The sequence below is a fragment of the Camelus bactrianus genome, chromosome 22 (assembly GCF_048773025.1).
Source record: "Camelus bactrianus isolate YW-2024 breed Bactrian camel chromosome 22, ASM4877302v1, whole genome shotgun sequence".
Taxonomy (NCBI): Eukaryota; Metazoa; Chordata; class Mammalia; order Artiodactyla; family Camelidae; genus Camelus; species Camelus bactrianus.
In genome coordinates, this window is record NC_133560.1 from 21,873,013 (window position 1) to 21,898,554 (window position 25,542).

General features: G+C 55.9%; 2 protein-coding genes across 17 annotated transcripts in view; one reads left to right on the top strand and one right to left on the bottom strand.

Moving 5' to 3' along the window:
• Positions 1–17,950, top strand: CHERP (calcium homeostasis endoplasmic reticulum protein). Of its 7 annotated transcripts, none has more exons than XM_074350504.1 (18): positions 1–153; positions 463–636; positions 3,072–3,256; positions 4,380–4,517; positions 4,731–4,882; positions 6,371–6,515; positions 6,614–6,703; positions 7,987–8,329; positions 9,119–9,294; positions 11,054–11,489; positions 12,512–12,595; positions 12,765–13,003; positions 13,929–14,062; positions 14,796–14,882; positions 15,273–15,416; positions 15,513–15,629; positions 16,108–16,202; positions 16,481–17,950. In XM_074350504.1, exons 1-18 carry the CDS (start codon positions 129–131, stop codon positions 16,672–16,674), a joined length of 2,958 nt encoding a protein of 985 aa, XP_074206605.1. In that variant the 5' UTR covers positions 1–128; the 3' UTR covers positions 16,675–17,950. The 7 variants fall into 7 exon arrangements, with proteins under 7 accessions (XP_074206605.1, XP_074206608.1, XP_074206607.1 ...); XM_074350507.1 differs by having other exon boundaries at positions 8,038–8,329; XM_074350506.1 differs by having other exon boundaries at positions 6,404–6,515.
• C22H19orf44 (chromosome 22 C19orf44 homolog) overlaps positions 17,219–25,542 on the bottom strand; it is an 11,327-nt gene continuing 3,003 nt past the window's right edge. Inside the window, exons 3-10 of one of the 10 annotated variants that reach the window (XR_006720755.2) lie at positions 24,373–24,691; positions 23,966–24,039; positions 22,866–23,268; positions 21,394–21,489; positions 19,977–20,143; positions 19,036–19,184; positions 18,467–18,545; positions 17,219–18,288 (exon numbers count right to left, since the gene is read on the bottom strand). Coding sequence is in view for 6 of the 10 variants with exons in the window: in XM_045508160.2 (XP_045364116.2) it covers positions 19,053–19,184; positions 19,977–20,143; positions 21,394–21,489; positions 22,866–23,268; positions 23,966–24,039; positions 24,373–24,691 (1,191 nt within the window). In the remaining 4 variants the exon portion in view is untranslated. Of the gene's footprint in view, positions 18,687–19,035; positions 19,224–19,976; positions 20,144–21,393; positions 21,490–22,865; positions 23,269–23,965; positions 24,040–24,372; positions 24,692–25,542 lie in introns of those variants that run through there. The other 9 variants (XR_006720754.2, XR_006720758.2, XR_006720757.2 and 6 more) reach the window with 9 other exon arrangements.

The following is a 25,542-nucleotide window of genomic DNA, read 5'->3' on the forward strand; positions in this document are numbered from 1 at the left end:
AGTGGCGGGCGGAAGCAGCCCGCGAGGCCAGCCGTAAAAGGCCCCTCACGCCACTTCCGGCCGGCTTCCGCAGACGGCCCTGGTGGGCGATCGTGAGGCGCCGGAGGACGTTCCCCGCTGCCGGAGCCATGGAGATGCCGCTGCCGCCCGACGGTGAGGCCCAGCCCCGGCTTAGGGGCCGTTTCTCTCCTCCCGGAATTCCTTGTTGGCCCGCTCAGCCGCCCGGGATCCCCGGGCCCAGGAGGGGGCGGGGCTCGGCCTCTCGGGTTCGCCTGCGGCCTCTCCCGCGTATCCCCGCATTCCCGGCGAGCTTCTGGCCCCTATCGGGACCCGTACAAGGGCGGCCTCTCTGAGGCCCACCCCTAGGGACCCCGGCCCGACGGACGCTGGCTGGGACGCCAGGGCCCCCGGATTTGGGCGGTCCTCACTGACGCCTCGCGTGGCCTTTTCTCCGTCTTTCAGACCAGGAGCTTCGAAATGTCATCGACAAGCTGGCCCAGTTCGTGGCTCGGAACGGGCCCGAGTTTGAAAAGATGACGATGGAGAAGCAGAAGGACAACCCGAAATTCTCGTTTCTATTTGGTGGCGAGTTCTACAGTTACTACAAGTGCAAATTGGCGCTAGAGCAGCAGCAGCGTGAGTCTTCATCAGCTCTCAGGCCGCCCCCTCGAGTGATTCCTTTCTCTGATTCCATTTTGGGCTCTGCCACAAACCGCCTTCTTTGGGGTCGCGTGCTCTTTCACTGTGAAAATGGGTTAGCTTGGTCTTCGCGATCCCTTCCGCTGTTCCCAGTGCCCTGCACCGTGCGGCTGCTGGGTCCGAGTGAAATGGAGAACGAGGTTATCGATCCTCCTCCTGGGCTCTGGATCAGGAATTTTACTGTTGTCTTGCAAACGTGATGACTGAGGTCAGCGAAGTAGAGTGACTGCTTCAGTGTTTTCGAGGGAGGAAGTGATAGAAGCCTGACTGGATAGGACCCTCGGGGCGGGTACCCTCCAGCCCCTTTTTCGGGCTCTCTGGGTCCGGCAGGGTTTTTGTGCATTTAAGATGGTTGCAGTCTTAATCAAAATGAATTGTCCTATGTGTTTTTGTTCTTGGCAGCTGTTTATGTTCATAGAGTTGGGCATCAGGATTCTGGCCTTTAAAAAGAGTTTAAGTTGGGGTTAGGAATCGCAGCTGGTCTTTGACTAACAGACAGTTAGTCACCCGGTGGTAGGGTCCCTGAGCGCTTATCTGTCTTGTTCAGTAGTGAATCCCTAGTTTCTAAATAGGTTGTGTTCCAGATTGCCAAGTCGATTGAAAGGTGAATGCTGCCTGGACTACAGGTGCCCCGAGGCCAACTAGACTTTGTTTGGGTCATTGTTTTTAATAGATAGCACAGAATAGGTGTTCAACAAAGCATTTGTAAGGCACAGCAAAAGTACAGGGTCTTGAACAAGCACAGTGTGTTTGGAGAACCGGGGGGAGAAACCATGAGAAGCCCAGCATGGCTGGAGCATAGACATACATAGACAAGGGAAGGGTTTGATCTGGAGTGGTCAATACCGGGGGGAAGTTTGGGTTTTCTTCCTTAGTCCGGGGGTTCTTTTGGTGCCTGTTTAGGTTTGAGATGAGGGTGGAGGAAGTCAGCTGCCTGAAATTGTAGGCAAAATGTTGTATGTGCTTACGTGTTTCTAGAGTAGCCGTTCCTTGGCCCCAGGACATCAACTTTATAAACTCCCTGCCATAGGCAGCTGGAAGCCACGAGGGAATTTGAAACTAGGGAGAGATGGATCCATGTGGCCTGTGTGGAGGACAGGCTGGAGGGAGCATGAGTATAGGCTGGGACCAATGAAGCTGGCAGTTGATGGTAATGTCCGATTTAAGTTGGCGGGTTGAGTGGAGGGAATAGGCATGGGGGCAGGTGGGGTTAAGGGATAGAATCTGTGAACTGAAGCACTGGTTGGATGTTGCTGCGGGTGGCATCGCTGGGCAGAGGAAGACAATGTTTTGCCTTGAGTGACTGTAAGGCAAGAGCTGCTTCCCCTGTGAAGAGAGCCCACTCTCACCCTGGAAGGTCAGAAATCGGGGATGCTGGGAACTTGGTGCCATAGTGGAGGGGGGCAGGGTTGGGGTGCTTCTAGCAGGGAAAGATTGGGGCTCAGGAAGTGATTTCTGCAGGAAACAGTATCTCCGTTGCTGTTGAAGGACATGTCAGAGTTAGGCAGATGGAAACTGAGGAGACAAGGGTGTTTGGGCAGAGGAACAAGCCTTAGGAGGGGCTGGAGAGTAGAGGGGACAAAAGCTCAGGGTGTCTAAGCCCAGAAGAGAAGAGATTCTTGGAGTGGCCAGAAGGGAGAATGCAGAGCAGGCAGGTTTGGCTTGTCAAGGAATTGGGGATTCTGGAAGCTTTGGGGGAGTTTTTGAAGGATATCAGGACTGTGTTCCGGAGCAGGGTCAGCCTGTTGTAGCCAGCTCTTCATTCTGGTAGTTTGAGAGGACTGAGACCCAGGACTGTTCTAGAATGGTGTCTCACAGACTCTAATAAAGAGCTGGTTTTGTGTGTTTTTCCAACCTGTTGTGGAAAGTATAGTTTTGCAAAATAAAAGTGTGAGCTGGGAAACGTCAAATTGCTATAAAAGTGCCAAGATGCTCTCTCGCCATTTCTGTGCTTGTCTAGTCTTGGTACCACCTGAGGCTGGTCCTTGGCAGGGGAGGGGTGGCAGGGCAGGACTGGACACAGGGAAACCAGTTCCCAGAGTGATGCAGGTGACAGCAGAGTCATGGCAGTGGCGGCAGGACACAGCTTGGCATGTGATCTAAGAGGGTGACTTGACTACGGGGGGCAGCTTGTTAGCATGAGGTGCAAAGGAGAGGTGCACGTACCGTCTTGGCTTTTGGCTTGGGTCTGTGGGTGTAGCTGTGCCAGCCTTGGAGCAGCAGGGGGCTCTGGAGGGGGTGGAGCGTGGGGTGAGAGGAAACATGCCTGTTTGAGGAGCCCCTTTGGCTTAGAGCTGCCCAAGAGACAGCCAAGGGGACACTTGGACCCCAGCCACCTCCTCATGGGGCCACCTCTCCTCCTCCCCTGCCAGTCATCTGCAAGCAGCAGGCCCCAGAGCTAGAGCCGACCACGGCCCTGCCACCCCTGCCACAGCCCCCGCTGGCCCCTGCTGCGCCCATCCCGCCAGCCCAGGGAACCCCGTCCATGGACGAGCTCATCCAGCAGAGCCAGTGGAACCTGCAGCAGCAGGAGCAGCACCTGCTGGCCCTCAGACAGGTACGGGCCTGCTCCCCTTCCCCTCTCATTCTGAGGTGGGTACCCAGAGCTCACTCTCTCTGCCTTAGTTTTTACATCTGTACATTGGTACTAATAATAGATGTCAGCACTGAGGATGGGGACAGCTTGTGGCCCGGGGCTCCGTGCATCGCCACCATTGTCACTCCAGTGCTGCAATCCCCCTGTGTTGTGTTTAGCATGATCCCGATGCTGGACACCGAGCTTGCTTCTCACCCCAGTGAGATCATTGCACAAGCTTGGATACACGCACACCTGTTGTGCTAGGGTGGAGACTGACAAGCAAGACTGCACGTTAGAAGTTGTGTAACGGAGAATGCCAGGTGGCCTCTGGTGCCATTGGCACCAGCCTCTGCTAGTCAGGTCACCCCAAGCTGTTGTGAGGAAGGACCCTTTTGTCCTGATCTGTCACAGTCTCATATTCTAGCCAAACACAGTAGGATGTATTACCAGAAAATAAGATGAACAAAAAATAAGACACCTGAAACACCTGCCCCAGTTTTATTACTAGAGTTAATATGTAAAGTTACTGTTGTGTTACTGAAAGCAAACCATTCCAGAACACTCACCCGTGGTTTCTGTACAGAGCTCTTCGCAGGCTGGCCACTCCAGCCTCAGCCGGCCCCGGGCTGACCACCTGTCCCACAGCAGTGCTGGATCTCAGCCAGTGTCTCAGTTTGCCAACCTAACAGGCAGAAGCCTGGCATCGTGTTTTGATTTCCAGTTCCCTGATAGCTAGTGAAGTTGCTCTCCTTTTGCTTGACTGGGGACCATTTACGTGTCCCCTCCATACTGTGTTCACACCCGTCATTCATTTTCATTTCTTTTTTGGGTGAATTGATGTGCAGAGGTTGCCTGTTTCTCTGGGTCTTAATTTTTCCGTCTGTCACCTGGGCAGCAGACATCATCTCCCACGGTATCTTGTCTGGCTCTGTCCTTGGCCCAGTCTGTGTGCTGTGCCTGTGAGTCACAGATGCGTGTCAGGGACTTTGGGTGTGAGGAATGGGACCTCCTCGTGTGGGTGTCAGGGTACTGGTGGGCCAGCCTGGAGGGGCCCGGGTGGAGGCCTCTCCTCACGCAGTCTTGGTCCTGCCTGGCCTCCCAGGAGCAGGTGACGGCAGCCGTGGCCCACGCGGTAGAGCAGCAGATGCAGAAGCTCCTGGAGGAGACCCAGCTGGATATGAATGAGTTTGACAACCTGCTGCAGCCCATCATTGACACCTGCACCAAAGATGCCATCTCGGTGAGGGCAGGAGTTGGGGAGAGTGGAGAGTGTTCCTGATGAGCTGGGAGTCCCCGCAGCCTGTCTGGGCCGGGGCTGCTCTAGGGGCACCCCGTCTCTCCCTTCCCTTCCTTCTTGAGGACCTCCAAGGGCTGCTGAGAGAGACAGAAGTCAGGCCAGGCCATGGGGCGTGCCCTGCCCAGCCCCACTCACCCACCACCCTGGCTGTTGCAGGCCGGGAAGAATTGGATGTTCAGCAATGCCAAGTCCCCCCCGCACTGTGAGCTGATGGCCGGCCACCTCCGGAACCGCATCACGGCTGATGGGGCGCACTTCGAGCTGCGGCTGCACCTCATCTACTTGATCAACGACGTGCTACACCACTGGTGAGGGCCCACCCTCTGCCTTCCCCCGCTCCTTCTCCCTCTCCTGGGCCGCTGCTCTGCACTCCGGAGCCGGGCCTGTCCTGGGTCTGGGGATCACTTCCAAAGACCCCAGGGGAGGGCCGGTCTGGGCCAAGAGCCCTCCATCAGGAGGACACCCGCCCCCCACATTCAGTTGGGATGCTGTCTCTTCGCTCCTTGCTCTCCTCGGGGTAGTTTCTGAGTGTTTTTCAGTGTCTCTCTGTCAGCTGCCAGCCCCTCTTCACTTACCTACACACCCACCCGTCACCTGACTCTGCTCTCCTTCAGGAATCTTCCAGTAGGGTCCCCTGAGCTAACCCTCTGTCCCAGCCCCACACACAACCCTCCCAAGGCCAGGCTGGTGTTTACTTCCACACCATTCTTTGGTGCCTTATGACAGAAGTCAAGAAACCAGATGCTTGGGCCAGAGACAGGTGGACGCACACAGTGCTAGTGAGGCTAGCCTGTAGCTGGGAAGACCGGCTGCCACGTTGGCTTTGAACTTGGCAGGCTGAAGGATAGCTCCTGTGAGGGCAGCAGAATCAGCCCTGGGTCTCACCTGTCTTCTGCCCACGTGCAGCTGGGGCCCCAGCCCTCCCTGCTTCCTTTGCCACCCAGGTGGTTTGGTTCTCACTCGGCGCTTCTGCCTCGTCCTTCCCTTATTTCTCCTCCGCTGGGAAATAAGCAGCCGTTTGCAACCTTGTCTGCCCTCCTTCACCCGCCGCTGTGCCAACTCCAGGCAGCTCTGGGGAGGTGGCCCTGTTTCTGGCACTCCTCCAGCCACGCTCTTCCCAAGCCTCACTCTTGGGAGCCCAGTGCCTCTCGCCCTGTCCTCCTGCTTGGACCTCCCCACCCCCCGGCCCAGCCTAGCTTCCCAATCCTGGCACTCGCTGCCCTTTCTGAGCTTCCTCTGGGAGGGGTTCCAGCCGCCCACCTTCTTTCCCATGTCCTCCCCTGGGAGCTCTGCCACCTCATTGCACAGCCTTGGGGGGCCTCCTCACCCATTTATACACTGAGTGCCCCCAAGAGGCTGCCTCACCCTGCCCGGCCTCAGGCTCCTAGGCACCTGGCAGCCCGCATACTCCCTCTGCCTCCTGGAAGCCCAAGTTTCCTTGTGCAGAGGCCGTGACAGTGCTGAGCGCAGCTACGTGGACCAGGCCCAGAGCCCTGTGGACAGCTGGGGCTCTCCCAGGCCTGCGTCTCTCCATCCTCATGCCACCCTGGGAGGGGAGAGTTATTTTACTGATGAGGGGCCCAGGGTGACAGGCCTTGTTCTGCAGGCCCCCAAGCTGTGTTCTTTCCCTCCACCCACCGCTGTCCGTCTGTCACTTGGGCCCAGGCCCCAGCACAGGTCTTGCAGGGAGCCCAGCCCTTGTCCCGGCCGGGTTGGGGGCCCGTGTCCCAAGAAGGCAGAGGGTGCTGTGGCTGGAGCCGCGATGGTAACGGGCGCGTGGCCGGGTCCCGCCCCAGGGCCCTGACGCGCGGAAGGTCTCTCCCTCACAGCCAGCGCAAGCAGGCCAGGGAGCTGCTGGCCGCCCTGCAGAAGGTTGTGGTGCCCATCTACTGTACCAGCTTCTTGGCTGTGGAGGAGGACAAGCAGCAGAAGATCGCCCGGGTACGTGGGGCAGCCGGGAGGGGCAGGGGAGAGGGGCCGGGGGGCGGGTGGCGCTGGTTTCCCCCTGACGTGGTCTCTCCCTCCTCCCCCACATCCAGCTCCTGCAGCTCTGGGAGAAGAACGGCTACTTTGACGACTCCATCATCCAGCAGTTACAGAGCCCGGCCCTGGGGCTCGGCCAGTACCAGGTGAGTGTCACCACCCCCACACCACTCCCCGGGGCAGGGCGGTACCATCGGAGGGTCTGCCTGCTGCCACCCCTGCACGTTCCTGGAAGTCAGGGGGCCTGCTTGCCCTACCTGGGCTGCACGTGGCCAGTGGGGTGGTGACCCAGAGATCTGGTGGCATTTTCCAAACTGGGCTCCCAGATGTGCCCCCCAGGATGGTGGTGAGAGGTAGGAGGCTGGGGTCTGAGAAGCAGCTTCTGGGCCCCACCCCGTGCACAGCAGCTGACGAGCATGTCCTCTGTGAGCCCACCGGACTTTCTTCCTGGCGCCCTTGTGACCGAGGTGCCTGGTTTAGAAGCTGCTCTCAGTGGTGTCTTGGCCCATTTGTGCTGGTCCTCTAGGCACGATGGGAGTGTGAGGAAACCCCGATGTAGTCTGGGCCGCTGCAGTCGTCGTGTCATGCACGTTGTTCCCCTGTGCACGATCTGCTTCTCTCTGAGGGGGCACCTGCTCAGAGGACAGGGTCACAGGGCAGGGAGAGGAGGACCAGAGCTCCTTGGTTACCTCTGCTGTGGCACCAGCATTGCTGCCCCATCTGCAGCAGCTAGAATAAAATTACAGTTTGTGCCCCAATTTCTCAGGCCGGAAGATGTCATCTTCCTACAAAGGTCTGGTTGCCTGTCAGAAACTCTGTGTTGACCGTTTTCTCTGATGCTCCTGACTGCCACCCTCCCCGCTGGGGAGACGCTTTCATGCTCAGAAAGGCAAACGAGGAAAGTGCATTTCAGACTTTCTCTAAATTTTACCCCCTTTTTTTGTTGGTAAATAAAAACGGGCTCACACTGCCATACCTCAGTGACAACTCACTGCTTTTCTCCTCCTGCACTGGTGGTAGCAGCTCGTGGTTACGGAGCCACCCTGGGCTCTTTCAATGAATTTTCCCCCAGATCCTCCAAGGTAGGTCTTGTTTTCCCGTTTTACAGATGAGAAAATTAAGGCTTCAGGGAGGTTGGAACTTGCTCAAAGATGTATAGCAAGAAACAAATGCAGCTTGTGAGCGCGTCCTAGGACATGTGTCGTGGTGGGATTTTAACTGCACTGCAGTCCAGGGCCTGGCTGCCTTGTTTGCCCCCATTGTTAGGGATTCTAAACTGCCCTGCACTGAACATCACCAGATCTGGCTAGATTGAGATGCTCTGTGGTGGTCAAGCCCAGGTTGACAGTGATGTGACCATCGCCTGCCTGCCCTGGGTCCCGGGCCTGGCTACCCATGGCAGCACCCCGACCTCCTGGGTGCCCCGCAGGCATCTGTCCCTGTGCAGCTCCTGAGCACCAGCTGCCCTTACCTCCGCCAGGCAACCCTCATCAGTGAGTACTCCTCGGTGGTCCAGCCGGTGCAGCTGGCTTTCCAGCAGCAGATCCAGACCCTCAAGACCCAGCACGAGGAGTTTGTCAACAGCCTGGCCCAGCAACAGCAGCAGCAGCAGCAGCAGCAACAACAGCAGCAGCAGCAGCAGCAGCAGCAGCAGCAGCAGCAGCAGATCCAGATGCCACAAATGGAAGCCGAAGTCAAGGCCACACCGCCGCCGCCTGCCCCGCCCCCGGCCCCCACGCCTGCCCCGGCCATCCCGCCAACCTCCCAGCCTGGTACGCGGCTCCCTCAGCACCCGCCCTCGGGGGGCAGCCTCCAGACAGCAGTCTTCTCCCCCAAGAAAGGCTCTGGTTCTGTAGTCTCAGGCCCAGGCCGAGGAGCACATTCTCATTTATTTACCAGCACCAGGCAAGTGATTTCACAGGTAAATGTAATCCAACCCTTGTAACCGGGACAGTTCTTCTCCTGGACAAGACATCCTAGAGAATGGAGAGGAAAGCTATCCAAGTCATTTTTCGAGACTAGGATAACTCACCAGGTGGGCAGAGACAGGGAAAGAATTAAAAATGCAACCCAGGATAACTTTTGAACAAGGAAGCAGAAATACTAAACAAAATCTTAACAGGTGAAATCTAGCGAAATATTTAAAACATACATCATTCCTAAACAGGGTATGTCCCGGGAATACGTAAGGATGGTTTGATACTAGAAAATTTAACAAGGTAACCGATCAGGTGGGAAGAAATGATCTTTCAACTAGACGCAGAAACGGTATTTAATAAAACTCAGTGATACAATTCTTGAGCAAACTAAAATCCATATGGCAAAACTAAAGATAGTTATTGTAAAGCTTTTGAAGAAGAGGGTATATGTCCTGAGCACAGTCAGTCCTCTCCTTTTTGCTGCCTTCCCTGAGGCAGTGGCAGCTTTCAGTGGGGTCAGGAATTAAGGGTCTACCTGGAAATAAAGCCAGCCTGGGTTGTCCCTGAGGGCTTGCAGATCATTTCAGGTGGCGCCCCCTGCTGCCGGGGGCCTTTTCTAACTGCTTTCCTGCCTGGCTCTAGATGACAGCAAGCCTCCCATCCAGATACCTGGCTCTTCTGAGTACGACGCCTCAGGAGGGGTCCAGGACCCTGCCGCCACGGGGCCCCGGGGCCCTGGGCCCCACGACCAGATCCCACCTAACAAGCCCCCGTGGTTTGACCAGCCTCACCCTGTTGCTCCTTGGGGCCAACAGCAGGTAACTCTTAAAACTTGTTGCGGGGGTAGCTGGCTGGGGCACACTTGGGCCTAACTGGATGGCATGCCAGTGGGTGGTGGCCTCTGCGGGTCGATAGGCTTTTAGCCGCTCCCTGGGAAATGAGATTCTGCAGCGGGGTCTGGTGTTCGGGGTGTTGGTGGCAAGAATGATAGTCTTCCCAAGGTATGAGGACCCTGCCAGGGAAGAAAGTCAGGCCTTTTACATCCTTCTCTGGCACTTTGGTTACCTGGGCGTCTCAGTGATACTGGTCCCCGTCTTCCTGTGAGTGCTGCGAAATTTCACACTGTTAAGTACAGCAAGGAGATTTGTTTCTTTCTCTTTTTCATCTGGTTCGACCAGCAGAGTGTCCACATCTCGTCTCCCTAGAAAGAACATGGTGCTTCTGTAAGGAAAGGGAGAGTCGGGAATATCAGGCTGGCAGTGTCTTCTGGGCTGGGATCCTGGTCCCTGTCTCCTGGTTCCTTGGGGTCGGAAATGTCTAGGCTGAGGCAGGGGTCATTTCACCCCGCATAGCATGACTGGAAAATACCTCTCAGCTTGCTCTTCGGCCACTGGGCCTGGTGAGAGCGTTCAGGCTCAGCCCCGGGTGTCCACTTGCCCCAGGACCGGGCGTGGTGGGTGAGGCCCTCCCTGGTAGAGGTCGTGAGGATGGAAGGGAGACAGCTCTGGACTGACAAGTGGCTGGGTCCCTCCAGCCTACCCTCAGCTTCAGGACAAGAGATGTAACTTCACGAAAGTTGGGGCATCCCCAAAGACAGCTCCCTCCCCTGAGTGCCTGCTGTGAGCCCTCTGATGTGGGATCAGTTCTCATCCCCACTTTGTGGGTGTGGCAACAGATGCCCCGGTGTCTCCTGGCGCTGTTTTCAGGGACTGGCAAGTTAGGCTCACAACAGCGAGGCCCCTCACTGAGGGCCAGCAGTGCTCCCAAAGTCCCCAGTCAGAAACCACGAACTGGCCTGCCCACGTGGGCTCTTACACGTTTTGAAACAGTTGGCAGACTTAAAGTCTGACTTTCTGGCTTCTCATGAAAGTCCTGAGAGTGTGGTGGCCTGGGCCAGCCTCCCTGTGCTTGCAGTCATTGGAGCCAACCGGCCCTGACCCTAGAGGTGGGCCCTCTGGGCACCTCACCCAGGCACAGGCCACGCTGGCCCTGAGTTTGGGTTGCCATCCTGGCTTTGTAAGTCTTCAAAGCAGTGGCTGAGTAAGATGCAGAGCTTCCTGTTTTCAGCTTCCGGAAAAATGTTTCCTGGTAATGGTACAGACTCTGAACCAAGGATTTGAGAGGGCAGGTGACTCCAGGAGGCAGCGTAGGGGAGAGAAGTGACAGGGAAGGGATGTCGTCAGGGTGAGGGTCTGCCGCGGGCCCCCGTGGCTCAGTCTCTGCGCCCTGGAAGTAGTGGGGGTGCACCCCTGCACTGCCACCTGGAGGGGCTCAGGGGCTGCTGCTTGTCCACCTGCTCCTGTCAGGCACAAGGTTGGGGATGTCCCCGGCCCAGATGTGGCTGCACTTTTTGAGAGTCTGGGCCCAGGGTGCGGGCGAGTGGGCACCACAGCATCCTCTGCACAAGTCAGAGAGAAGGAGGCGGTGCCTGGCTGGGCTGTAGGCCTGCAGCTCCAGGAGGTGCTGGGGTTCAGGCCGGGCCGCCTCCATGGTCGGAGAGCAACACCGGCAGATGTGTGCTGAGTGCCCCGCGTGCCTGGTGCGGGCCAGGCCTCACGTCCGCTCATTGCCTTGCAGCCTCCCGAGCAGCCCCCGTACCCGCACCACCAGGGCGGGCCACCCCACTGCCCACCCTGGAACAACAGCCACGAGGGTATGTGGGGCGAGCAGCGCGGGGACCCCGGCTGGAACGGCCAGCGTGACGCTCCCTGGAACAGCCAGCCCGACCCCAACTGGAACAGCCAGTTTGAGGGCCCCTGGAACAGCCAGCACGAGCAGCCACCCTGGGGCGCGGGCCAGCGTGAGCCGCCCTTCCGCATGCAGCGGCCACCGCCCTTCCGTGGGCCCTTCCCGCCCCACCAGCAGCACCCGCAGTTCAACCAGCCGCCGCACCCGCACAACTTCAACCGCTTCCCGCCCCGCTTCATGCAGGACGACTTCCCCCCGCGGCACCCCTTCGAGCGGCCGCCCTACCCGCACCGCTTCGACTACCCCCAGGGGGACTTCCCTGCTGGTGAGCGAACGCCTCCCCCTGCCCCGCGGTCCCTGCAAAGGTCAGGTCACTTGCTGGCAGGGCCTGGAGGGGTGCCCAGCCGATCGGCCTCCTAAGCAGGCTGTCGGCGCTGCTCGAGGTCCTGCCGTGTGGCCCAGTGTGCCCTGAGCCAGGGTGACAGGCTGAGGGCCGTAGGGTGACGGGGAAGCCCAGCCCGGGCCCTCAGGATGGGAGCGGGGAGATGAGGTCAGTCTGGCTGTGGAGGTGTGAAGCCCCGTTTGCGCTTTTCACTCACCGCAGGGATAGGGCGCTATCTGTCCTGCAGAAGGGGAGATGGTGGGGTGCTGGCGGAAAAGGAAGTCCCCAGCGCCCATGGTGGGCAGACGGGCGGTGAGCGGGCACTGAGTCCAGGCCTGCCTGCGCTTGTGGTGCTGTTCCCTGTTCCTCGTCTCTACTTTCATCACTTTTTCTATTGGCTTTTTCAAAGAATCTTTAGTTTTGTCAGTTTTTTGTTTGTGTGTTAAAAATTCCATTTCTTTTCTGTTACTGATTGTATCTTCATTTTCTGATCCATCTTGACTGTAAATTGAGCTTGGAGACCAGCAGTAGGTTTACTGCTTGTGTGAGTGTCCCAGGGCTGCTGTCACAGAGCCCACAGACTGGGCAGCTCCGACAGCAGGAGGCTTTTCTCTCGCTGTTAGTTCTACAGGGTGAGGCCCGAGATAGGGGGTCAGCAGGCTTGGTTTCTCCTGCGGCCTCTCTCCTTGGCTTGTAGACAGCCGTCCTCTCTCTGTGTCTCCAGGCAGTCTTCCCTCTGTGTGTGTCAGTCTCTCTCATCTCCATACACCAGGCAATATTGGCTCAGGGCCTCTCGTCAAGCCTCACTTCAAGTAGTAACCTCTTTAAAGGCCTCATTTCCAAATGCAGTCACATTCTGAAGTACTGGGGTCAGGACTGGGGGTGGATTTGCAGGGGACACAGTTCCGCTCATCACACTGTTTGGTCATATGATTTCCCTTGTGGTTCCTTCCTTCACCCGTCAGGTCTGTCAGGTGCTGCGGTGGGTGCAGGACAGGCCACTCCGAGCCCCGGCCCCCCGCCCCCTCCTCGCTGCATCTCCCCGAGCAGTGAGTGAAGCAGTTGGAGGGAAGGTGCTGGGCAGGGGGCCCAGGATGTGGGTGTGGGCGTCCTTGCCCGCCTCTGAGCCCCTTTCCGTTGGCGCGTGTATGACTGGGCATTCGGTGCCGCCCAGCTGATGGCTTCCCAGCAGGCCTGAGACGAGTTTCTGTTTTACAGAGATGGGCCCTCCTCACCACCACCCCGGCCACCGCATGCCTCATCCCGGGATCAACGAGCACCCGCCTTGGGGAGGGCCCCAGCACCCCGACTTCGGCCCTCCTCCCCATGGCTTCAATGGGCAGCCCCCTCACATGCGACGACAGGGCCCTCCCCACATCAACCATGATGACCCCAGCCTGGTCCCCAACGTGCCCTACTTCGATCTCCCTGCTGGGCTGATGGCCCCCCTCGTGAAGGTAATGTCGCCAAGTTGAGCACCAGGCTTCTCCACGCATGCTTGTGTTGAGTGCTGTCTCCACATGAAGAGTTCACAGGTGGAACCTGTTTCCCACTTGGCTACAAAATGCAGCTTCCCAGGGCCCCTTCCCCTCGTTTCCGGTGCCCCAGTGAACTTGAGCAGCTGATGAGGATGTGACACCGCCTTACTGGCTCACTTGGGGCTGTGAGCAAGGCCTCTGTCCCCTGTGCTCCCTCCCAGCCTCCCTCCCAGGGTTGCAAATGGGGTTGCCACTCAGAGTGGGCTGGGCATGAGATGTGGGTCGTCTTGGTCCCCGCTCTTGGAAGTCACCTTGTCCAGGGGCTGGTGACAGGGATTTCTCAGCAAAGGCGCGGCCTCTGTTGGAGGAGCAAGGTGAGCAAGGAGGAGACGGGGTGAGAAGGGGTCGGGGCTCCTTATTGGTCACTGTGCTCCCTGCCCCCGAGACATTAGCAGACTGGAGGTGGAGGATGGTCACACCAGGTGGCATGGAGAGTCAGGGGCGGAAGGGCAGATAGTGGGACCCCTGAGGTGGGAGTCTGGGCACAGGGTAGTGGTCGGCCAGTGAGGGCATCTGGGGTCCACTGTGTGTCTGAATAAACAGAAGGGTCTTTCCTTCACCCAAGCTTAGAGGCCACGTCTGTGTGCATTTTTGTACAGAGAGAACTCTGTGCTTTTGTCGGCCTTGATGGAGCCCTCAACCACACCATTTAGGACAAAGTCATTGGTGTGGCCAAACTCTACAAGAGAGTGGGGTTTCCAGGAGGGGCTGGATGAGGCCCTCTGATTCCCAGGGCTGCTGTCTCCCACCTCCGGCTCCCCTGGTCCCCTAGCCCCTACAGCTCCCTGGGTGGGGCTGAGGTGGCTCTGGCAGGGTGCGGTGACGGCCGTGTTCTCTGCTGCAGCTGGAAGACCATGAGTACAAGCCTTTGGATCCAAAAGACATCCGCCTCCCACCCCCCATGCCACCCAGCGAGCGGCTGCTGGCCGCTGTGGAGGCCTTTTACAGCCCTCCGTCCCACGACAGGCCCAGGAACAGGTACGGGGCTCCAGGAAACCGGGCGACGGGCAATGGGAGGAGTGGCCTCTGTCCCCTCTCCTGGCTTGTCTTCCCCGTGTTTGCTTCAAGACAGACTCTTTAACAGTCATGCCTTCTTCTAGGGTGGTGTGAGGCCCAGGTGAGGAACTGTTGCGGTCAGGGAGCCCATTTCTCCGCCAGCTTGTGTGATGTGTCACCCCTATAGTGGCCCTCAATAAAGGGCTTCTCTGATTGAGGCATTAGTACAAGAACTTGTCTCAGGTGTGGCACGTTCGGAGGCCACCAGTCGCTTCATATTAATTAGGCTGTGTCACAGGTCCCTCTCCTGGTCCCCTCCCCCAGCAGCATCATCGCTTCAGCTAAAATCGGTTCCTGCCTTGTGTCAGGCCACAGGCCTGTCTGCATACAAAACAGAGCTGCTTGTCCCCAGTTACAATGACCCTCAGACCCTCCTCAGCTGTTGGAGAAATACCAGTGTGGCAAGGCGTGGAGCTGGGTATGCATCCCAGCCTCTGCACCTCCCAGCGGGCGGCCTGGTCTCCCTGCCCAGTTTCTCCAAGGAAGGGCAGCCCTGTTGAAACGACTACTCGAGTGCTTTTTGTGCTGGGCCCCTGCTCTGTCCTGAGTGAATGCGGAAAGGCTTGTTGGGTGGGGCTTATTCCTGCTGACTTTCACAAGTTCCCTGGGGGAGGAGAGCCACCCTGGTCACACAGGGAACACCCCTGTCTTACAGCGAAGGCTGGGAGCAGAATGGCCTCTATGAGTTCTTCCGAGCAAAAATGCGGGCCCGGCGGAGGAAAGGCCAGGAGAAGAGGAACAGGTGAGAGCACTTGTCCACCCCCCTCCCCGCCAGAGGTCAGGCCTCCAGGGCGGGTACCACCATAGGGCAGCTTGGAGCCAGCCCTGCCTTTGCTGACGCCCCACTTGGACAGAGGAAGGTCATTTTTGGCCTCTGCCCGGGTCTTGGGTCCAGCGCCCACAATAAAGGTACTGGAGTCGCTGGCAGCTGTTTCCAAGGCCCAACTTGAAACTCCACGAGGAGAGAGAAGTGGGCTGTGGTCTGTATTTAACCCTGATGTGAACCAGTGTGTCTGCATCTGCTCTGGGCACATCTGGGGTCTTCTAGAAACTGAGGGTCGGGCAGGCTGGGCACAGCCTGTGGAGGGGCCAGGAGCTGCCGGGCCCTGGCTCACCAGGCCTCTCCCTGCAGCGGACCCTCAAGGTCACGGAGCAGATCCAAGAGCCGAGGGCGCTCCTCCTCCCGCTCCAACTCAAGGTCCTCCAAGTCCTCCGGCTCGTACTCAAGGTCAAGGTCTCGTTCCTGCTCCCGTTCCTACTCTTGCTCCCGATCCAGGTAGGCTGGGCACTGCCTCATGGGGTGCAAGTCCTGAGGCTTCTCAGCTCCAGTGGCGGCTGTGCTGACCTGCCCCGCTCTCCCCTGGCCCCACAGGAGCCGCAGCCGATCTCGCTCCTCACGAAGCCGCTCCCGTTCCCGCTCCCGCTCCCGCTCCAAGTCCTATTCCCCCGGAAGGAGACGTCGGTCCCGGTCCAGGAGCCCCACCCCGCCGTAAGATTTCTGTCTTAACTGTCGAATGACCTCTGGTAGCGCCGGCGCCCTTTGATGCTTTGCTGTGAATGTTGAAACGTGTCGTTAGAAGATGTGCTGGCGTGGTCCGTGCCGGGGCGGCGCCGCGAGCACTAGCACAGTGACAGCGGCGCCTCATCTCACACCTCGCTCTCACCTTTCTACAGTCTGTTGTAAAGCCCGCGTCCGTGGCTGGGCTCTGTGTTTTCTAACCATTTTATGGGTTCTGTGTGACCTGCTCCAGCTGCTGAGCGTGGGGCAGGGCCATCATCTTAGGGAGCCCCCTTATCTGGCTGGCGAAGAGGATAAAGAAGAATGCTAGAGACACGAAACGTGTGTGTGTGTGTCCATCTTGCGCTGGTGACGGTTCATATAAGCTACCTGCTGTAATACTCTTAAGTTTTCATTCCAATAAATGTATCCGCTCTTTTTTAAAAGACGTAACCTGTCTTAATTTTAGTTCCTCGGCTGGTCTGGGTTCTAATTCAGCACCTCCTATACCTGACTCAAGGCTCGGGGAAGAGAACAAAGGACATCAGATGCTGGTGAAAATGGGTAAGGTTCCTGGGAAGACAACCGCCCGCTCTGGGTGTTCGGGGAGAGGGGGTGATGGAGTCTGAGAAAGTTCCGACTCACGGTCAGAACTTGTAGGAAGGGCGAGCCTGCAGGGGTTTGACCAGGCATTCTCTCTCACTCCATCAGTTTCACATTCATAAACTGCATGACTGCACGTTCGACTCCCAAACGCATTCCTGTTTAACTTCCCCTTGGTAAATTCACCACGATTTCCGCTTCCTTGGTGGGTTGTAACCACTCCTCTCTCTCTCCCTAAGGCTGGAGTGGATCTGGTGGCCTCGGCGTGAAAGAGCAAGGGATCCAGGACCCCATCAAGGGGGGTGATGTCCGGGATAAGTGGGACCAGTACAAGGGCGTGGGCGTGGCCCTGGACGACCCCTACGAGAACTACCGCAGGAACAAGAGCTACTCCTTCATCGCCCGCATGAAGGCCAGGGACGAGTGCAAGTAGGCGCGCCTCGGGCAGGAGCCGCGCCAGGGGCCGGTCACACGGGCTGGCGGGACCTTCCCGGCTTACTGGCAGTGGAAGATGGTAGGGACATCTCGGTTCTCACACGCTGCTCCACCTTGGGGAGCGATAGGAGAGAAGGAAGACTGCAGCAGGCGTGACCAGTGCTTGACGGCGTGGAAGGCCCAGGCCCCACCCGCAAACCAGCTCTAATATAGAAGTAAGATTCACGAGGAGGTGTCCGGCGAAAGCAGCCACGAGCTCATTTCCCTTGACAGTGAAGAGAGAAACACAAGACTCCCAGAGAAGGATGCCTGGCACCTGAAGGAACAGCTGCCTCGCATCTCCCCTCAGATCCGAGCCTCTTAAACCAGTGCGAGTGTGCGGAGGGGCCCTTGGCGAGCACGCCAGCCCGCCGGGGACTGGGTGCCGAGGGGCCGGCCCTCCCACTCTCTCCCATGGGTTGTGTGTGAGAAGGCTCAGGCCAGGCGCTGGTAACTGCTCACTCTTTAAAAGTGGAAAAACAAAACCGTTTTGATTTGCAAAGTTAAACAGGGTTTTCATTTTTATTCCAAATGGTTTAGTTTTAGAAAAAAGAATACTGATCTAGGCTGATCCCCAGTGAGGTAATTTGAAGCCTGACTCCTCTGAGACATACTGGCCACTAGTTCAGTTATTTTAGCTGTTTGAGTTTTTTTGTTTTGTTTTGTTTGAATGTTCGCCATTTGCTGTTACCTGCAGAAACAAAAGGTTCTAAGGAAGCCAACCTGAGGCATCTTCAGATCATGGAATGACACCGCCCTCGGAGGATTTGTGCCCTTAGCGTCTCTACTTGTGTTTTTCACTTAGAGGAACCCCCACACCAGCACTCACATGCGACGGCCCATTCGCATCCAGGGTGTGGAGAGTGACCACTGGCCCCGCCTCCTGCTCTGTCACTTTGCCTGTCCCCACCCAGCCCTAAAGGGAGGGGAGGCAGAGGGAGCCGTCTCTGCCGGGAGCCCGGGGTAACCGCCGGGATTGGCCACACTTGGCTGGCAGCTTGGTGCGGTGCCATTTGTTTGTACAGAAACATTTTTGAAAAATTCTTTTCAATAAGACACAAAGTCCTCTCCAACTTTTCAACCTGATGTGATAAAATATTTGATTTTGTTCTAGGTTTCCTGTAGCTGTGAATTGTTCAAATGTGTCTGATTCAGGATCAAATGTAAACATACGTTGTTAACAATTTCTTGTGGATTTTACTGTTTTGCCTTCAAATAAAGACTTTTTTTAAAGATCTTTTTCTCTGTGCGTTTAAGTCAGAAGCGCGCTCAGACTGAGCAGGGAGGTGGTGCGTCCTCAGCACAGACTTTGTCTGAGTTGCAGAGTCGGGTCAGCTCTGCCCTGGCGTCTCACACGGGAGTCCCCAGCGTGGATGCCTGGCCCTGTCTCCTCATTAGTAGCGGGACTGCTCACCCCTTGCCATCTGCCCCCGCTCATGAGAAGGCCAGCACCTGGCCATGTGGCGCCGCTCCACAAGGTCCGACATCTTCTGTCCTGCCATGAGTGGTGGCTTCTCCACCCGGGGTTCCATTTACAGCGGCCTGTGGTGCGTCCTCTCAGGTGCCCGGCATGCTGCAGAAATGGGGGCTGGGAGGACTCAACTATCAGCTGGAAAAGGCTGGAGCTGGGATCCCACTCAGGTGAGTCCTGGGTGCCAGCTGCCCCCCACCCCCTGACTGTCCCCGGGAAACACGTGTGAGCATGGCAGCCAGGGTTCTGGGCCAGCTCCTCAGACCACAAGTCATCTCACCTGGCATTCACAGCTCCTTCTTTGCCTCCTCCAGAGCCTCCTCCATGGTCAGTGGGGCGGGCCTGTGTTGTCTGATGTACTGTGGGGTAGAGGATACACAGGGAAGCCATCACCACTGCTGCCTCAGGTCCATGGCGGCTCTGGGTACTGGAGATGGCACTTGTCCCCAGGGGCTCCCAATCAGGCTAACAAAAAAATGATGGAAGGCCAGGTGACAATGCTGTGGAAACAGAAGAGGAGAGGTGAACCCAGGCAGGCTCTGCAGGTATCCTGCAAGGGACGAGCCCTGAGTCTGAAAGGGAAGAGGGATCTTGGTGGGGGCTGGGGCAACACGGGTTGGGGAAAAGGGCTTGGGTGCCACTCTCAGGACATGAGCTATGGCCAGGCAACACGGTCAGATTGCGTCACCCTGCATCCGATCAACTATGGTACGTCCAACAGAAAAAAGCTTAAGGACCCCACAGGGGCGCAATCAGCCAAGTCCAGAGTGTGGAAAACCGTTGGACAAACAATTTTCTTCCAACCAATAAACTACAAGGAAATAAAAGAGATAGGGGAGGCAGGCAGACCTGTAGAGCAGTGGTTCTCAAAGTGGGTCCCCAGTGGATCCATGAGAAACTCCCAGGCCGGCTCTGCTGCCAATACAACCCGGGTGGTCGCAGGCCCTCGGGGGTCTGAAGCTGCTCAGGGCTGAGAACCACTGCTCTAGGTTAGGAGGCTAAAAACATGGAAAAACTTCAACGTACAACTTTGGATACTGATGAAAAAACAGGAACAAAATGTACAACTTTTTTTATGAGTGGAAATCTGAACACTGGATGTCTAATGATATTAAAAGTTAATTTGGTTTTGTTATAAATATTGTGACTTTTTTTAAAGTCCTTATTTTCAAGAACTATATACTGAATTATTTATAGATAGAATGGTAAAAATCACCATGCAGAACAATTCATATACCATTTCTCCAAGGAAATATGTTTTTATATATACTATACCTATTATATAATTTATACATTATATACAGTGTATTTTATATTGTATATATACATGACAGTTTATACTTACACAGAAAAAATCTAAAGGTAATAGTTTCTGTGAAATTATGGAGGACTATATAAGTTACATATCTTTAACAATATTTTTTTAAAGTAACATTTCTTGTAATCAGACAAAAAATAAATTTTTGGAGGGGAAGAGGTTATTGTGACATCCCTTGAGCTTTGGCTCTGGGGACCGAGGCGAGAGGAAGGGTCTGTGGAGGGGCAGGGCCCCTCACTGAGGAGAAGGCCACCTTTGGTCTGAGGCCACACAGAGCCTGGGTGGCAGCCAGCTCTGGGAGCCCCCAGCCCAGCCAGGCCCAGCCCTGCACGGACAAGGAGAAAATGAGGCCCTTCTACTGGGACTGAAGGTGAAGGGGGCTAGGTCCCCAGCATCCCCGCTGCCCAAGGCTGAGCGCGGGAAGCCGCCTGCCCGCCCGCCCTCCCGGGAAAGGAGGGCCGCACACAGTCACCTCTTTGGTCTCCTCCAGGGTGTGGTAGTGGAACGAGTCCTGGTCCAGGGAGCGCAGGAGGGACGCGTGCAGGTGCCGGCTGGCCTCGATGAACTGCTGCGTCAGGCTCAGCTGCTGCTTCAGCACGTCGTTGAGCGCGCAGGCGGCCGGGCTTTGTGCTGTCAGGGCTGCCCCGGCTCCACGTTAGCCCCGCGCCCCGCGAGGGCCCTGCGCCTGCCCCTCCCTGGCGGAGTCGGGGTGCCCTCTGCGAGTCTGCCACCTTCGGAAGGCCTCCCATCTGTTCTCAGTAGTACACGAATGTACTGCTCTCTACTGACGTGTGTGGATCTCAAGAGCTGCCTGTGCAGAGCGCTCCGCTCTGGGCTTAGCCGGAGCATCCTCCACCTCAGTGTCTGACACGAGGGAAGGAGGCCGCGCACCTGCACCGGCTGATCTAACACTCCTGAGCTGTACACTTTCACGTTATGCGTTTTAAAATTAGTAATTAAAATCATTTAAAATTTAAAATGCCATTAAAATATAATTTTTAACTAAATAAAAATACAATTAAAGATAACTGTGCAATTGTTAAAAAGAATTGTTACTAAGACTACACAGTAGGGGTGGGTAATAGCTCAGTGGCAGAGGACGTGCTTAGCATGCTTGAGTCCTGGGTTCAATCCCCAGTACTGCCATTAAAAAATAAAGAAAAATAAAGCATACTTATGAAAAAAGACTACAAAGTAACATGGAAAAGTCTTGGAGGTTAATAAGCTTAAAAAAGTATGAGATTTTTTTAAGGATATAAACATTTCATTTGTTACAACCAATATATTTTAATATCTTCATCTCAAAATGTTAAGAAAATTGAAATGGGAAAAAAAGAGCAGATTCTAGAAGGACCTTGCTGGTATTTAGTGAGCCATCAGCGGCGCCCCCATGAGGACCTGGCACAGACTGGGGTTCTTAAGGTGGCTGTTAGTGCCTTCCTCTCGCCCCAGGCTGGGCTGGGCTTCCCCAGGGCCCTTCAACTCCCCAAGACTCGGCAAGGGCTGTGTCCACATGGCTGGGCCTCTCAGTACTGGCGGAGTGTCCTCCAGAGAAAAACTGCTGTGGGTTCTGGACCAGACAGGCTCAGGGGGAAGGTACAAAATGAAAAGAGTCTTGCTGGGGTGGAAGGTGCACAGGTGTCACCGGGACCTCACTGTTTTGTCTGACACTGGTGTCCTATTACAAGACAGACAAGATTCTCAGACACTCTTGTCATCTGGGATCCTAGGAATTGCGGCAGTTGCCTGGGGCTGTGACAATCCCCACCAATGGATTCCCCAAACCCAGTGCTAAGGAGGGCACCACACCTCTAAGGGTGGGCATGAAGCCACAGGTAAAAATGTGTCCGCTTCACCAAAGGGACCCACAAGGTGAATTGGGCTGTTACCTTCTATGGTGTCCGCACTGACAACGTGGCTGGTGATGGGCGTGGGGTCCACGTAAGTGCCTCCCAGGGCTGGTCCGATGGCCGCCACACCGGCCGCTGTCCCAAGTAGAGGGGGAGGGGTGAGTGGGCAGTATTTAGAGCAATGACTTTCCTGTCAACAGGGAAATAAGCTACGTGACTCTGTCCTTTTCTCTTTCTGAACATGATGACCACCCACCTTGCTTTTTGAACCTCCTCCCCTTTTAAAATTTCCCCAAACCTTCCTCCATCTTTCTGGGAGGTTCTCCCAGTTAAATATACAAGTCAGGTGAGCTTACTGAAGCAGTCACTGCAGCTCATGGTGGCTGATGGCTGTGGCATCGTGCCCTCCTTTCGCTCTGTCTCCCTTCTACAGCCATCTGAGAGCTTCAGAATGTTTCCTGGACTCTAACAAGCCGGTTTATTTAGGCTGCCTTTTTCCTCCCTCCTTTCAATGTCAGCCTAGTCTGGGAAATCAGCACTGCCAATGTTTTACGAAAGCATCCCTTTAAATTGCAAAAATCATGAACAGAAACGCGCCCATTTGCTGCCACTGGCCTTGCTGTCAGAAAGGCAGCAGGAGGACATGGAGAGGGAGGTTCTGAGTCACAGAACTCAGGTTTAAAATCCCCCTGAACACTTTCCAGTGATGCAGGTTGGCATGTCTGACTGGCCTTCCTACCTGAGAAACAGAACAGTCACCCCCCGCCCAGGTGTGAGGCCCAGGCTGATTATGGCTGAGCCCCCAAATCCCACTGAACAGATCGATGGAGAATCACACCCCCCCACACAGCTCAGGAACAAGCTCTGTGCACACGGTGGGTGTTGTCTAGACAGGAAAAGGGAGCAGGAGAATCTCTAAACAAAGGGACTGCTCGTCCAGAAGGGCCAAGACTGACGCTGGGGGCAAGAGGAACGTCTGGAAAGCTGCACTAGGCAGGGTGAGCAGTGCCGCTGCACCCACAAGAGAATCAATCCACCAAAACCCAACGAGTGCCGACAACCAGCCAGACAGGCCACACGGCAGTGCTCAGGGCCCCGACGCTGGAGCCCCACAAGCCACCTGGGGACATGCTGTCTGGGCAGGAGGTTCCTGTCTCAGCGCCGTCCCCAGCTCACCCTGGGCGCCGCTGCCCTCTGGGGCCGGTCCCTCTCTGGGGGGCCGTCCTGGCCACTGCAGGAGGCCGAGCAGAGCCTCTGGCCTTCGCCCAGAGACTGTCGCCCAGGCCTTACCCACGTCCCCCGGGGCCAGGACCACCCCAGCTGAGAACCCCTGCCTTGGTCTTTGGTTCTGAAGCCTTTGCTCAGAAAACAGAGGGGGCTACCCAGGGAGCTCCCCTTGTCCGTGGAAGAGGACACTGACTGTCTGAGGTCCCCACAGCTGGTCAAGGGTGACAGCCCGGACCTCCCGGCTCCGGGGCTCCCTCCGCGGACCCTCGGGCCAGCGCACTCACCCTCAGACCACTCGTAGGTGAAGGCGGGACCGAGGGTCTGCACAGCTGTCTCCCTCACCACGACTCTCGTCACGGCCCTGGCCCGCTTCTTCTGAGACTTGGGAGTTGGTGGAGGAAGGTCCGTCTTCAGGCTCGCTGAGAATTCAGACAAAGTGGCCAGTGTCCTGTCGGGAGACCCCTCGGAATGGGCCAGCGACTCAGATGCTGTCGGACTGGGGGATTCTTCAAAGTCTTCTGAATAAGCCGAGCTCCCTGCGCTGACCGCAGGTTCCTGACACGCGGACCCCAGGCCCTCAGTGCCCGAGGCTGACCGTTCACTCAGGCGCTCGGAGATCTCGCTTCCAGAGGCAGGGTCCCCTGCCCAGGGACTTTTGCTGGAGGCCTTTTCCCCTTGACCTCCTTTCTAAAACGAAGGATGGCAGAAATAACTGAAAAGTGTTTTCAGATGAGCAACACTCTCCAAACACCCCTGCGCTGGACTGAGGTGCAGGGCACTGCAGGGGCCCGGCACGTGAGGGCCCACGCCGCCCGCCTTGACGTGGGCAGGCCGAGTGCCGGGGGCAGAGCCCTTAAACCCGGCAGCACAAGGCTGCGGCGCCGCACGCTGGCGGTGTGAGCGCCCACGGGTGGCACCTGTTAGTGCCATCGTTATGTATTATTAGAACGTGCGTTTGATGGCGGGGCGGTTACGAATCACCCCAGGGCACTGGGACGAGTCTAAGTCAGTGGAGGTATTGCCATGGGGAGGTTTAGCAGAACCTGCTTTAATCACCTGCTATGTTAAGTAGCTCCACCCTGTTACCACTTAAATCAGGCTCCCTCACCTGTGGCACATTGACATTTGAGACCGGAACATTCTTTGCAACAGGGACCATCCTGGGCATTGCGGGACATTGAGCAGCGTCCCTGGCTACCACCTACGTGATGCCAGTCATACCCTGCACCCCAGCCAAGGTGACCACCAGGTCGCCAGACATTACCAAGTGTCCCCTGGGGTTGCAGTCATCCCCAGGTGAGAAGCACTGACCTAAATGAGGCATGATGGCTGCACACTGTCCTATGTAAAGACCTACAGTGAAAAATTAGCTTGTTGTACTTACTTCCAGTTCCAAGTCTGATTTCTCACTGACAGCTGGAGCCAGATCATCAAGGGATAAAATATTTATCCTAAAATCTGTAATGAAAAATGTAACATGATGATATTTATTCATTTATTTACTCCACAAGTGTCCACCAGCCTGTTGTAGGCACGGTTAACTGCTAGGGGCAGGGAGAGCAGAGGGTAGCCAGTCTCTGTCCTCAGAAAGCTGGCCCAGGGTTCCCAAGGCTTTTTCTTTACAAGGGCTGGGGAGTAAATATTTTCAGCATTTCAGGCAAGTCTCTGTCAGCATTCTTCAGCTCTGTCCCTATGATGCAAAAGCCGCCACAGACCATGTGTAAACAAATGGGTGTGGCCATATCCCAATAAAATTTTATTTACAACAAAAGACTCAGGGATGGGGCTTACCGTTCAGGCTGTCATCGGCGGCTTCTGAGGGGCACTCATCCCGAGGCCCAGCCTCACTCCTGGGGGAGGATGAGAGCTTGGCGTCCCCCGTCGTCGAGGACACTGACTTCGGAAAGGAGCCAGTGATGGAAAGTGATGCTGAGCGGGAGGCTGTGTCACCTGAAATGTGAGTCCGTGGGGCACGAGCTCTCGAGCCAAGACTGTGAAGGGTGCCATCTGCTGACTGTGAGCCTGGCAGACGTGATGTCCGAAATGGCTTGGGGCTGGAAAGTTCCTTACTGGGCAGTGAAAGGACTCTAGGTTGAGTTGGGATCTGATCCTACTTTGACGGAAATAAAAGAAGTAAAATTAGCAAACATACAATACGTTAAGTCCTTATCATTCGACTTGGTGGCTGGTGGAGAGCAAGAGACCAAGGCCTCGATCATCAAATAATTCCTCTCTGCCCCCTTCTCTCCTCTCCCCTCATTTCTGGAAGTCAAGATACAGCATTTAGATAAGATGATACTAGGATTGGAAACACTCCACAAATAATCAGAAATATCACTCTGCTTCCAAAAATATATTATTACACATCTTCTAGACTAAGGCCCCTGAGTATAAGATCCGTGACAACCTGGGTGTTCAATAGAGTTTAAATCAATATGCAGACTTTTCCCCCTTCCAATGCAACCTTCCCGTTTCTTCACATCCACTAGGCTGGCTGTCACACACACACACACACAAACAAAATAACAAGTGTTGGCGAGGATGTGGAGAAATTGGAGCCCTCTTACACTGCTGGCGGGAACATAAAATGGTGCAGCTGCTGTGGGAAACAGTTTATTCCTCAGTAAGTTACATACAGAATTACTATAGGGCCCAGCAATTCCACTCCTAAGTACAGACCCAAAAAAATTGAAAACAGGAACTCAAACAGATACTTATACACTATTCACAGTTGCCAAAAGGTAGAAACACAAATGTCCATCAACAGATGAAGAGAGAAACAAAATGTGGTCCATCCATACAACGGAGTATCACATCACTCAGCCATAAAAAGGAATGAAGCCCTGACACAGGCTACAATGGGAGTGAACCTCAAAACCATTATGTTGAGAGAAAGAAGCCAGACACAAAAGGCCACATGTTGTATGATTCCATTACATGAAATGTCCAGAACAGGTAAAC